Genomic DNA, 13,690 nt, shown 5'->3' on the forward strand with positions numbered 1-13,690 from the left:
CAGAAGCTGATCTCAGTGCCCTGAGATCTGGTTACCACCCTGCCACTGGCATTGTTATGCATGTTGAACCATCTTCCCAATCTGTGTGATATAAAGAATCCTCCCCAATTATCCCTGATTGGCTAATAAAGTTGCCAACAGCCTAGGCTGGGCAGAAGAAAAGTAGGCGGGGCAAAGGTTCCCAGGTTTGGTGTCTCATTAGGATGAGGGTGACCATGAGGAGGAGGATGATGGAGACTGAGAGGAAAACAGGATGTGACATGGACCAGGAGCATGTGGCCAAGAGCAGCTTGCTCTGAGGACTGGTCTGATGGAGCAGAAGCAGCCCAAATGAAACACGTGAAAGTATTTATGGGGACTTTGGCTGGGAAGCAGACAAGACTGCTTAGAGGGTTGATGTTTGCCCAGCTGTAGCGCTTTAAGGCTTATTATAAATCTATCAGGTCTCTGTATCTGTCACTTGGAAAATAGCTAGTTAAGGAAGAACTACCGCCATAATAATTTCCTGTATTAATTAATATATACAGGATAATTAATTTGTTTTACACTATCCCATGTGGATGCTGCTGTCTCTGGGCTGGGCTGGTCCTGGGGTGTATAAGAAACTGAGCAAGCCCTGAAGGCAAACAGCACTCTTCCATGGCGTCTGTTTTAGTTCCCGCCTCTGGGTTTCTGCTCTGACTTCCTCAGGGATGAGCTATTGGGGGGGGGGTGTCATAATCTTAATTATTATCATTATATCTAATGTTTTTACTGTTTTTCACATAGACCCTGGCCTGAGTGTTTTACATTATTAGCTATTTAGTGTCCACATAGTTTGAGACAGTATCATTATCTGCATTTTATAAATCGGTAACTTGCCTCGGGCACAAGCTTGGCAATACATGGGTCTCTGGACCAGAGTGCTCCAATGCTCTGAATGAGACTAGAAACACATCATCAGCAAAGCTCACACATCTCTGTTGTCACCCACTCCTTCTTACTGAAATCCCAACGACTCAGCAGCCTTTACATCTCTCCCAGCGGCTGTGTTTGTTTCTCACTTTGCATCCTGGTTTCTTTAATTGGATTCCGGAGCTACCCTGAGGACCTTGCCCGAAGGTGTGCGGCATCTTGGTCTCCCTGAGTAACTCTGGGAAATGTTCCAGCTGCCACATTCTGCAACCATTAGCGTGATGCTTGCTTTTATTCATAAAATTGATCTCATTAAAGCAGCTCAGCGCTACAGGAAGGGTGTTCCAGATCACTGCCCTCAACTACCTGTGCTTACCTTACAGGCAGCCTCTAGCCTTTAGAAAACACCCATAGAAACTCTCTCTCTCTCTCTCTCTCTCTCTCTCTCTCTCTCTCTCTCTCTCTCTCTCTCTCTCCCTCCCTCCCCCTCCCTCCCTCCCTCTCTCTCTCTCTCTCTCTCTCTCTCTCTCTCTTTCTCTCTCTCTCTCTCCCCCCTCTGTTCTTCCCAGGGGACACTATTATGTAATCAGTAACTTCTGCCCAGTGGAAAAAAAGAAAAGGAAGAGAAAATGAGAAGGAGAATGTAAAAGGAACTTTTATTCTCCTGAGTAATTGTTGTTTGGGAAGCTTATTACCTCTGTCTGCTAACCTAGTCCAAGTTCTGGAAGCTTCTAGCCTCCTGACAATCTAACCTAGGCCTAGAATGTTTTCAGCCTCTGAGACTTACTGCTGAATAAGCTCACCTTTTCTCTTTCTTACTGAGCTCTGGGCTGGCTGGTTCAACTCAGCTGTTATGGCTCAGACTCTGCTCCCAGCTGACTTATTCAGTCTGATTTTTCTCTTGGCCTCTAAATTGCTTTGTTTGGCCTCAAACTAACTCCAGCAATCTCCTGGCTCATTCTCATTCTCTGGCTTGTTCGGTCTTCACCTGAGTTCTCGCTCTGCAACCTGTCTATGTATTACTATCCTGGTAAAATTGTCTCCTCCGCCTCCCCTCTTCCTGTATTGGCCCCTTTAAGTAGCTTCTCTTTCCTCTCTCTCCTTGTGAGAGCTGGGCGTACCCCATTCTGTCAAACCTTTCACTGATTCATCACCTTTTCTGCCACTCAGTTAAACATCACTTTCAAACACGGGTGCTTCCTTCTACAAATTAACTTTACCTTCATTGTTTGGAATTAAAGATGTATACCACCACACCTGGACCTAAGCTTTTCTTTACCTGATACTTGCTGTACACCAGGCTGGCCTTGAACTCAGCCAGATGACTCAGACCTAGAAGGCCCTTGGATGTGATCTCTTGCCAGAGCAGCCATGTTCCGAATTAACATCCCTCTAAAGGATAGATTACAGGTTGAAGGTTTGGTATGAATAGGACAAAGAATTAAGAACGGAGACAGGACAGGTCACACGGCTTTCAGCAAGGAGCTCCCTAGAATACCTTTGAGAAAGAGTAAAGGTGGGTAGGTGAGTAGCTTTGAGGAGCAAAGCATGAAGGGAGGATACACACTCCATTCAGGGCCATCATTAGAGTTAGGTCCTTAGAAGGTGTTTTTCAGGTACGTGGGCAGGGGACTGTCTGCCACTGCTTTGCCAAGCCTATCCCTCAGAATTTCACAGCTACATAGAAACCTCCACCCGATAGCCAGATCCTGGGATTAGCTCAGATCTCTTTGGAGTGCCTCTCACTTTGCTCTTCACAAATGCCTTAGATGTCATAGTGTGTGATTTATTATATATGTATATGTGTATATTGCAACAGCACCTTATTACGTAAGCAATTTTCTCCATTTTAGAAAAGCAATGAGTATATGTGTTAAATTGGGCTTATATATTTCTTGAACTGTATATTATGGCTGTATGAGTTCCTGAACCAATTTTTTTCTTTGGTTTTTCAAGACAGCGTTTCTCGTGTAGCCTTGGCTGTCCTAGACTCGCTTTGTAGACCAGGCTGGCCTCGAGCTCACAGAGATCCGCCTGCCTCTGCCCTCCCGAGTGCTGGGATTAAAGGCGTGCGCCACCACCGCATGGCTGAAGCAATATTTTGAAACAAAACACAGTTAGCCTCTGTGCAAGCTTGCCTAAAATGAGCACAATAATTGATTATTAATGTCTGCCACAGGAACCAGATATGGAGGTCTTGGTCTCTGTTATCACGATGAAAGCAGCCAAATGATTTTAGGAGTGAATTCAGGAGACCATAAAAGGTTGGAAACTTACAAAGAACCCTTGTTATTTGGTGGGGGGAAATGAATGTATGATTTCCAAGTCCAGTCTTCTAAGATAACTTGGACTAGAGGTTCCCAAGGGCAGTGGGACCAAGGAGCAACAAAGGATAGTCAAGGGAAAAGTGAAGTCGAAGGCATAATTTTTATTCAATTGTTTCTATTTTTAGGCAAGTTTTATAATATTTTTCTTTTCTAGCATTTTTGTTTTGTTTTCTTTGGTTTGGTTGGTTGGGTGTTGGTGTTTGTTTTTGTGGTTTTTGTTTTTTGCTTTGGTTCTTTGAGACAGGGTTTCTCTGTGTCACTCTGTAGACCAGGCTGGCCTTGAACTCAGAGATCTGCTTGATTCTGCCTCCCAAGCACTCGTATTAAAGATGCGCCCCACCGTTAACATCACCCAGCCCATTATTTAAAGGAATTACATTTTATGCTCTTCAAATGGGAGATGTGAGTTCAAAATAATCTGAAATACTGATGTAGATAGACTGTTAAATATTGAAGACATGACTTTTTCTAGGTCCATTAAAAAAAATTTAAGAGGTTGATGAGATAGCTCAGCAGGAAAAGGTGTTTGCCACCAAGCCTGACAACATGAGTTTGAGCCCTAGGATTGTGGAAAAAAAAGAACCAACTCCTGCAAGTTGTACTCCAACCTCTACATACACTGTATGGCACAAGCCTCAATCCCCTAAAATAAATTAACAAAAATGTAATTTTTACTTTTTTTTTTTTTGCTTTAAAACTAACATTAATCAGATTTGTGGTTTGGGAAAGAATAGTAAGGATATGTGATTTTAGTGTATCTTCATAGTTAATAATTGTTCTGATAACAGTAATAGTAAATAAAGAATATTTCATTTCATAATTTAAACAATGGCTCAAAAATTCATTTGCTTCCCCATGACAATTTCAGGGTTTAAATGAGTTATCATGAACTGTAAGAAAATATGAACTGGAGCTGGAGAGACGGCTCAGTGGTTAAGGACACTGGCTGCTCTTCCAGAGGACTAGGGTTCTATTCCCAGCACCCACATGGCAGCTTACAACTGTCCCCAGTCCCAGGGGATCTGATGGGTTCTTCTGGCTTCCAAGGGCACCAGTCACGCACAATGTGTACATGGATGCATTCAGGCAAACACTCATACATAGAAAATAAAAATGAATGAATTTTTTTTTAAAAGAAAATAAAATATAAAGGATAAGTCCAGTTCCCGCTGCACAGCAATTTCATAGAATCTCCTTCTGGAGATACGGGATTGAGAATGATATCATGTGCAACCAACAGGTCTGAAAGTGTCTCAGCACAAAAGTCTAAAGACCAAGTTCCAATCCTGGACCTCACAGATCTAGTCATGTGGCTCAGTCAACGGCTTTGACTCTACTGGGCCTTGTCCCCACAAATAAAAAGTGGTTTGGCCATTAGATTATCTCACATATCCCTGTGGGCTCTCTGTGAACTCTAAGACAAGACCGAAATGTGTTTAATAATGTTCTAAGAGGAAAAGGGTTAAAAGCTTTTTGACAGCCCGTTGGGGTAGCACAGAGGCCTTTGATCCCAGTACTCAGGGAGGCAGAGGCAGATTGCTCACTGTGGGTTCGAGGCCAGCCTGGTCTACAAAACAAGTCCAGGGCAGCAAAGGCTACACAGAGAAATCTTGTCTCCAGAAAAGAAAAAAAAATGTGTTTTGACTAGTCAAAGTAATCCAGATGGATAAGGGAGAGAATGAAAGAACAGAAACAATTAGATCTACCTGGAAAAGTCAATTAAGAATAGTCATACAGTAAGAAATTGAAACCGAGGAATTTAAGTTTGCTTGCTTGCTTGCTTGTTTTGAGGCAGGGTCTCGAATATCCTACGCTAAACCTTGAACTTCTGATCCTACTGCGCCGCCCCACTTCCCAAGTGCTGGCAGAGGAAGGGAAGGGAGGTTTCCAGTGTTCCAGGCAAACACCTGCTGATTGAGTTCCATCCCTGATCCCTGGAATTTGATCAGGAGCATAACCAGTGAAGGATAAAGATTAAAAACCGAAAGGAGAAAGCAGCCTGAATTGTCAGAACACAATCTAGAGCAGAAGAGACCGGAAACCGGGCAGTGGATGGGCGGGGCGGTGGGTGGGGCGGGGCGGTGGGTGGGGCGGGGCGGTGGGTGGGGCGGGGCGGTGGGTGGGGCGGGGCGGTGGGTGGGGCGGGGCGGTGGGTGGGGCGGGGCGGTGGGTGGGGCGGGGCGGTGGGTGGGGCGGGGCGGTGGGTGGGGCGGGGCGGTGGGTGGGGCGGGGCGGGGATGGAGGGTAAAGCTGGGCACAAGGCTGTGGCTTACCGGCAGCATTCACGATTCTGTTTGCTCTCACGGATCCTTGAGGAGTCTCCACATCCCATGCTCCATCTGACCTGGGCTTCAGAGATGTCACTGGCGCAGGATACTTTAGAAGGGCCCCGTATTTCCTGGCCCCAGCAGCCAGGGCCATCGTCAGAGAATAAGGATCAATGTGACCATCTCCTGGGTTATACAGTCCGGCTAAAATCTAAATCAACCGTAAGAAAGTCAGGGCTCACAGAAGGGCATGCTTATTACTCAATGCAAGAATATGCTGCTGACAAATGTTTAATAAAACTAGACTCTAACAGCGCATCCGTGACTGGAGGTAAGCATAGCTGAGTGGCAGAGTGCTTGCCAGCACAGAGGGATGACATCTTGACGGCAGTTGGCATGCTTTTTTTTTTTTTAAGTTGTACCCAGACTTGAGCAAGATTCACAATGGGAGTTGAGTGATGTGTCACAATGACAAGCCACTTGAGAAAGCCTTGCAACGGTCTCCAATATTAGGGCACCTGCTGCTAAGAACAAAGAGTATATAGTTTCTAATCTGAGTGGCTAAAGCTAATATTAAGTTCCAGGCAACGGAAATGCAAAGGAAAAGGTTATAAGGCGGCTTTCGCTGCTGTGATGAAACACCATGACTTAAAGCAACTTGGGGAGGACAAGGTTTTTTTCAGCTTAGGGTTCCACATCACGGTTTGTCTTCAAAGGAAATCAGGACAGGACCTCAAACAGAGCAGGAACCTGGAGGCAGGAGCTGATGCAGAGGCCGTGGAGGGATGCTGCTTACTGGCTTGCCTCTTGTAGCTTGTTCAGCCGGCTTTCTTATAGAACCTGGGTCCACCAGCCCAGGGATGGCACCCCCACAGTCGGCTGGGTCCTCCCCACAACAAAGCCCTATCGACTTTCTCAACTGAGTTTCCCTCCTTTCAGATGACTTTAGCTTGTATCACGTTGACATAAAGCTAGCCAGTACAAATGCTTAAATGAATGAGGAATAGACTCACGGAAACATTACTATTTTGGATTTTCGTGTTTAAAGCCAAATTTAATTCTAGTTGGCATATCCGTTATAACATTTAATTATTCAATGCCGTAAATAAATGTATATGTTAGCGTTATATCTGATATCAGCTGGGTCTGGCAGTGCAGGCCTGTAAGCCTAGCCACCAAGGATGCCAAGGCAGGATTCCAAGTTCAGCACCTGCCTGCAACAGAATGCATTCAAGGACAGCTTGGGCAGCTTTGGGAGAGCTTGTCTCAAAATAAAAAAAATAGTGAGCTGGGACGATAGTTCAGCACTAGAGTGGAAGCCCTAGATTTCAGTATATAAGTGCACACATATTCGCTTGATGAAAATGTATACTCTGTGCACAGTTCAACAATGGCTTCTTGCACAGCTGCTTCATGCTAAGGCTTCAGCTTAGGCATTGTAAAGAAGGAAGGGGGATAAAGTGGGTTGACAAGAGCCAGCGCAGCAAATGCTATAGTGAGATGTCACCTGTTTGCCAAGTGTTTGCCATCAACTACGAATGAGGAGTCTTGACAGATATCTTTCTCTGCATCTGCTTGGATTGCTTTGTGCTTGTTGCCCTTTGTTGGTGTGACGTCATTACATGGACTAACGTTTAGATTTTAAACCAACCTTTCATTCCTGGCGCGTGCTCCACTTGGCAAAATGGTAGAATCCTTCTGGTGAATTCGATATACTGGGTTTTTGTTTAAGACTTCCACATCTATATACCTAAAGGACAATTGTCTGTCTTCTCTTCTGATGTTTTTGTCTGGTTTTTATATCGGAGACAGACTGGCACTCTGGGTTGTGCTAATTTTAGGAGACTTTGTGAAGGATTCCTATTAACTCTTCAAGCCTCTATTAGAATCTATCGAAGATGCCGTCTGGGCCTTTGTCTGAGATTTTACTAAAATTTAGTCATTGTACTTATGGATCCGGTGTGAGAGACTTTGGGTGTTAGTGGAAACCACACTCCTGCTGACTTGCAGGTGCCACCCTGGCGTCTGGCAATGGCCATGTCCTGGCTGTAGCGATGCCATGTCTCTTTGGCTTGGCACTCTGCCCTGGTCCATGTGCTTCCACTGCCTTATATCTTTGAGGAAATCTGTCACGATGAGAGCTCCTGGGGAAGTGTTTCAGAGTTGACATGTAAAGAGACACGAATGGGTTCTCAGTAGGGTCATGGAGGTAGATTTCAATGAAGACACTGCTGTGACACAAACCCACAGACAAGGAGACCCTGCAGCCTGTAAAAGCTCAGAAGAGCACAACGCCCCAGCGGCCATGGCAGTTGCGCAAACATTCAGAGACAGGAACTACACTGACGCAGCCACTAGCAGAGAAACAGAGCTGTCTGCTTCCCCAAGCAACCCACTGGCTATTCACACCCAGGATGACCACTGAGTTGGAGGGCTTACAGCTCAGGGTTTTCCTTCAGCTCTTCTGGACGGAACAAACTCATCCCACTGTATAAACTGTTTAAGGTTCTGTTTACAGCCCGAGTTTTCACAGAAAGGGCTTATCAGGGTTGCTGTTGCATAAATTCTACTGTGGTAACTGTTAATGTTGCTAACATTCTGTTAAAAAAAAAAAAAAGATGATCACAGGCCGGACATGGTGGCGCACGCCTTTAATCCCAGCACTTGGGAGGCAGAGGCAGGTGGATCGCTGTGAGTTCGAGGCCAGCCTGGTCTACAAAGTGAGTTTAGAACAGCCAAGACTACACAGAGAAACCCTGTCTCAAAAGAGAGAGAGAGAGAGAGAGAGAGGTGTTGGGGGGGGCTCACCCAGGAGGAAAATTCGAAGTTATTCTAGATCTGTGTCTGGCATGATCTGAGCAGAAAGTGCAGCTAGGAGGCAAGGGATGTATAAAGGAATATGATAAAGGACTTGTTGACTTTGAAAAAAAAAAAATCCAGTAACCTCTTTCTAGAATCATCATGGCAGCATGTCAATTCCTCAGCAGACAGCTGGTATGTAGAAACACTTCAGTCTGAGAAATGACTGGGGTCAGAGGAAGGCACTGAGACGTTTCCTTGGTTGTCACAGGCAGAAACTAAGAAGGATTTCTGTTGCCCCTGGATACATCACTTAACAACAGCTCACCACGTGATCTGCCCACGTCCTCGCACCAATCATCTAGTGTCGCCATTCGAGATGTACGCGCGAATTATTTCTACTTTTAATTAACTCGTTAAAAATTTTTTGTTTTAGATGAATTTAGTTCAAGCTGACAAAGTGAGATTGCCCTTCAAATAAATACCTTGTTCATGTTGAGTAAAGGGAACATCTCGTGGATTTTTTCGGGCCCGATCATGTACTGTTCTGTTGCATGCCAGTTGGTCCGTGTCATTTGATATTTAAATTCGTCCACCCTTACAGGAGTCGTCGCAAGTCTGATGCTGCCTGGCTGATGGAATCCCACCGCCTGTGACAACAATGCAAGTGAAAGCGTCTAAATTATCTCTGGGCACTCAAACTGTTCCCTGGCACAATGGAAAAATCAAGTGAGCAAAAGAGAAATTTACTATGCGGTGAGCATAATAATTACATAAGTTGTTTGGCAGCTTATGGAAAGATATTCATTCGGTAACAGTCCTCCCCTGCCCCCCCCTCACCCCCCAGTGCTGGGTGAATGAGAGAGGGCAAGCCCCTGCCTGACAGGACTTCCTGTCTACAGGTAAAGGTAGGGCAGTTAGGAGCATGCAGTTGCCTGGGCTGAGGGTTCGAGTGCAGCCTGAAGGAACAGAACATGAAGAGGAGAAAAGCCAGAGGTTTTAAGGTGAGACTACAGAGAACCAAAGTGCTGCTGTGATGAGAGGGGTTCTAAGAAAACACTCATTTGGCATCTCTTAATGTCCCTCCATTTGACCAGTTTTGGTGAAGCCCTGGGTCACCAAACAAGAGGGCAGTCCTGGCCTTCGAGTTGCTCACACCCTGCAAAGAAGGCCAACCGCCAAAGCAGTAATGACAGTGGGACACGTGTAGGGTGAGGGGAAGGTGGTTCCAGTCAGAACAGGAAGGACAGAAACAAGAGCAACTGAGAAAGCAGAGAGTTCCCAGAATGTTCTAGATGTATGTGCTGTTGAGAACAATAGAACAAAAGAACAAAAGAAACAGAAGCAAGAGAGAATGTCAGAAAGTCAGGTAGGGCCTAGGTAAGGAAGGGTGGGTGATGTAGACCTTGCTAAACCTTTAGTGTTGAGCCTGAAGGACTCCGGGGAGCTTTAGAGGCCCTCAGGAAGAATAAGAGCATGAAGTGGCCTTTGATCTTAGACCATGGAAACAGTCAATGTGAGAAGTGATAAAAAAATAAAGATGAGGAGTCTTAGTGCACTGTGTCAAGCCATGTGGCAGGCAGCACACTGTTGGACCCTGTGCAAGCCACCTGCTGGGAATTCTGAGTTTTTATTTTCTAGGTACGGGAACTGACTAAACAAAGTTTGGAAAGTTGCTATTTATCATCTCTTCCTTAAAAACAACAACAACAACAACAGTTAATTACCTAGATGATACGCTTTAAGAGATTAAAGTGGTGTTAAGAATCAACCCTGGCTCTTACCTTACCCTCTCTCTCTACCACAGCAAGCCCTGCACGTGCATCCTGTGTTTGAGCGGCTGACCTCACAGACAACTTTAGAAGAATGCACTTACCTGTCCAGTTTCTTCCTCCAGCCTCTCGTAAAGTTTGATGCTATCATAATGTATTTTCTTCAGGTTTATCCCAGGGTGAAAGTAAGTTGTTAGACCTGCCTTAAGAATAGAGAGGGAAGAAAATACTGAAATAAGTTGACGTTTGCACAGTGTTGATGACTTCTCTGCTAAGTAGCAATCTAATGGTGCTGAGACGAGAAGACGTGTCAGGTGGATGCAGGAAAGGACACACTCTGGCACTTTGAGACCCCAGAGGGGATGGCTCGTCACACTGTATATAAAGCAGCTGCAGCCATACAAGCAGCGCGACAGCCAACCTGTAGACACGCCCATGGGGAGGGGGAAAGTCACTAGGAAAAGGGTAAAAATGGAGTGAGTTACCGGGAGGTTTAGATTATATGTTGCTGTTGACGTTTTTTATTTGAAAGGCATGGGACCGGAAGTGTTTAGATTTTGAATTTGGGAACCAGTAAGAGGGATCAGTGGGTAAAGATACCTGCCATCCCCAGGACCTACTAGGTAAAAGAGAGGAGACCTAACTCCTGCAAAATGTACTCTCATATTTATGGCACATGTGAGTGGGCAAGTGCATGAACACACATATACAAATTAATTAATTAATTATAATTTAAAAATAAAACCATAGATTATTTTAAATGTTTAAAATTCAGATATTTATATTCATATAATAATACCTTTTTATGAGAACCTTCGTCTATACAAAAGAAATCCATTTGTTTCCTAGTTACCCTATATATATATTATATTATACAGTACTCCAAATAACTCTGTGTGTGAAGCAAGGTTTGTATATGTCGAACAATCAGGGGCCAGGAATGGAAGTTTCCACTTGTGTCTCTCCAATACTCAGTAAGCTTCAAGAGTGAACTTGTATTAGAAAACGCTGAGGGTGAGGTAAGTGATGGGGACTTGACTTAGGAACCCGCAGGTGTGCTCCCCAAAGCAGAAGGACTGTGGATGGGCAAGGGGCGGGGCTTAACCTGATCCCCACCTTGCTCTTGAATGGAGAGACATTTCTGTCCCTTTCCTAAGCTGCAATTTCTGCTGCCCAGAGTCTGGGTGACCAGGTAAGAGACTTATTCAAGCTTAGCCTGCTCTGAAAGCATATAGACAGCGTCTACACATATTTGTTGAATAAATGCTGATTAATTATTCTTTGGAAAAGATTGGTAAATATTAGAAATCTTGCAGCCCCTTCCATCAACTCTGACAGATGCAATGTAGCATCCAGACCAAGAATTCTAAGCAATTACACGAAGCGAGAGTTTTCCTAATTAAGTATCTGGGGTCTCATTTTTCAGCTAATTTATCTTGGAGAGCTCATCAGAACACAATCTGTTCAAACTCAGATCCGTTTCAGAATACTTACAACTTTCTCCTATGGGAATTTGATTCTCTGAAAACTGGAAACTATGCCCATTAAAGTTAGTCAGCCACCGTTTACAGACCAGAAGCCCGAGGCATCCGTCTCAACTTGCCGAAGCATCTAACACACACATAAGTGGTGCTTCTGAAAGAATTCCACCCCAGTTCCCGAGCCATCATGCAGCACAGCTCCTGAGAGAGTAGAAAAATGGTTCTCCTACAGGAACTGCCCGACAGGGTCTTTGAATCACAGCCAAATCTAACACCTCTTTTCCTTTCATGTGTTTGATATTCAATGTGTGTCTGAGCAATTGCTCATTCACACAGCCTCTCTGGCCTTCGGGCATCCACCAAGGACCCCAATTCTATCTTCACTGGGTCTTCTACCCATCCACCGAGGAAATGAATGCTCTTGAGTGCTGACCAGAGCTCTGATTATTCCTAGAGCTCCTATTAGTCACATCCTAGGTGAACCCAGGCACTCTCATTGGTGTTCTAGTCCTGTGAAGAGCCACCATGACCCCAGCAGCTTTTATGAAGGAAAGCATTTAACTGGGACTAGCTTACACCCTCAGAAGTTTAGTCCACTGTCATCATGGCAGGGAACATGGTGGCACGCAGCCAGACATGGTAGCTGAGAGTTCTGCATCCAGATCCATAGGCAGCAGGAGAAGAGAGAGAGAGAGAGATACTGGGTTAGGCTTGGGCTTTTGAAACCCCAAATCCCACCCCCAATGACACACTTCCTTCAACAAGGCCACACCTACTTCAACAAAGCCACACCCCCTAATCCCTCTCAACTCCCTAATGACCAAGCATTCAAACCTATGAGCCCATGGGCACCATTTCTATCCAAACCACCACATCAGGCCACCAGAAGTTTCATTGTCTACACCCACCCACAATGTATCCTCTGTTCCCCAGGCCTGGGAACCAGGGGCTAATGAATTTCCATCTGAAAAAAAGCCCGTGGACTAATTAAAGACGTTTAGCTCAGTGTACTTTGTTTAGGGAACACATTCTTTTGGAAATGCATGGCCAGGAAAGAGTCAGTCTCCTTACTGAGAGAGAATGTCCTCGTAGGAACAAGCCCTGCTTCTGTCTGTTCCTTGTTGCTAGGACAATCGGGAATAGGGTGCATGGGTTTTTTCCTAGCCATGATAACTGGTTAGCAGTTTTCTTAGGTTGTCTTTTGTCTTTTAACTTGTGTTTAAAATTTAGAGTTATCCATATCATGTTTCTACTGCGTTCAAGTTATTGGAATCTTCCTGCACACTGTCTATTGTTAATTAGACACCTGTTTTGTGACATTTGGACGTGTGGAGCACATGGTATTTTTCTCTTCAACATGGATATAGTAAATGAAAAACTTGAGACAGGAGAAAATACTGGTTTTTATCCTTCAGGCACATGGTTAAATGCCAGGCCACAGAGCTGGGGACATAAGACCTAAGGGAGCTGAAGAGATGGCTCATCAGTTCAGACTCCAAGCAGCAGGTATGGCCAAAGAGGCCTCCACAGCAAGAAACCCTGCCCTGTCCTAAAAAGAAAGGAAGGAAGGAAGGAAGGAAGGAAGGAAGGAAGGAAGAAAGGAAGGAAGAAATAAAACAATAGCTGTTGGTAGAAAGGAAAGAGACAGACTGTCAGAAGTGTAGTCCTTTGAAGCCAGGTGTTAGGCTCAGGTGTAATGCCAGTACTCGGATCAGGAGCCCAAGGTCATCCTTGCCCATATAGTGAGTTCAAGAGCAATCTGAGCTTCAAGAGACCCTGCCTCAAACACATATCTTTGAGTAAGTTCAGAATTTGCACATTCTTTTTTATTTTTGGTTTTCGAGACAGGGTTTCTCTGTATACCAGGCTGGCCTCGAACTCACAGAGATCTACCTAGCTCTGCCTCTGCTGGGATTAAAGGTGTGTGCATGCCACCACAGGCCATCTTGAATTTGTGAATTCTGGACACAAATTTAAAATAACAAGGAAAGAAAGCTGTCCCCTGTCATGCACTGACAATTACCAAGTATGAAAAACCACAGGAGGTAGAAAAATCATCAAAGGACACTAAAAAAAGGGGGAGTATGTTGGATGTCACCCCCTGGTGCGATCCCCAATCTAATAATTCTTCCCCTCTTTTAGGGGCCTCT

At 44.9% G+C, this 13,690-nt stretch overlaps 1 protein-coding gene across 2 annotated transcripts in view; it reads right to left on the bottom strand.

The window, feature by feature from the left end:
* The window catches only part of DMGDH (dimethylglycine dehydrogenase), a 79,477-nt gene that overhangs the window by 57,787 nt on the left and 8,000 nt on the right, over positions 1 to 13,690 (bottom strand). For both annotated transcript variants that reach the window (XM_084800661.1, XM_084800660.1), the window contains exons 3-5: positions 10,164 to 10,262; positions 8,773 to 8,937; positions 5,495 to 5,699 (exon numbers count right to left, since the gene is read on the bottom strand). In XM_084800661.1, the coding sequence (XP_084656787.1) occupies positions 5,495 to 5,699; positions 8,773 to 8,937; positions 10,164 to 10,262 (469 nt within the window). The remainder of the gene's footprint in view (positions 1 to 5,494; positions 5,700 to 8,772; positions 8,938 to 10,163; positions 10,263 to 13,690) is intronic.

The sequence above is a fragment of the Acomys minous genome, assembly GCF_964271855.1.
Source record: "Acomys minous genome assembly, chromosome: 11".
NCBI classification, from domain to species: domain Eukaryota; kingdom Metazoa; phylum Chordata; class Mammalia; order Rodentia; family Muridae; genus Acomys; species Acomys minous.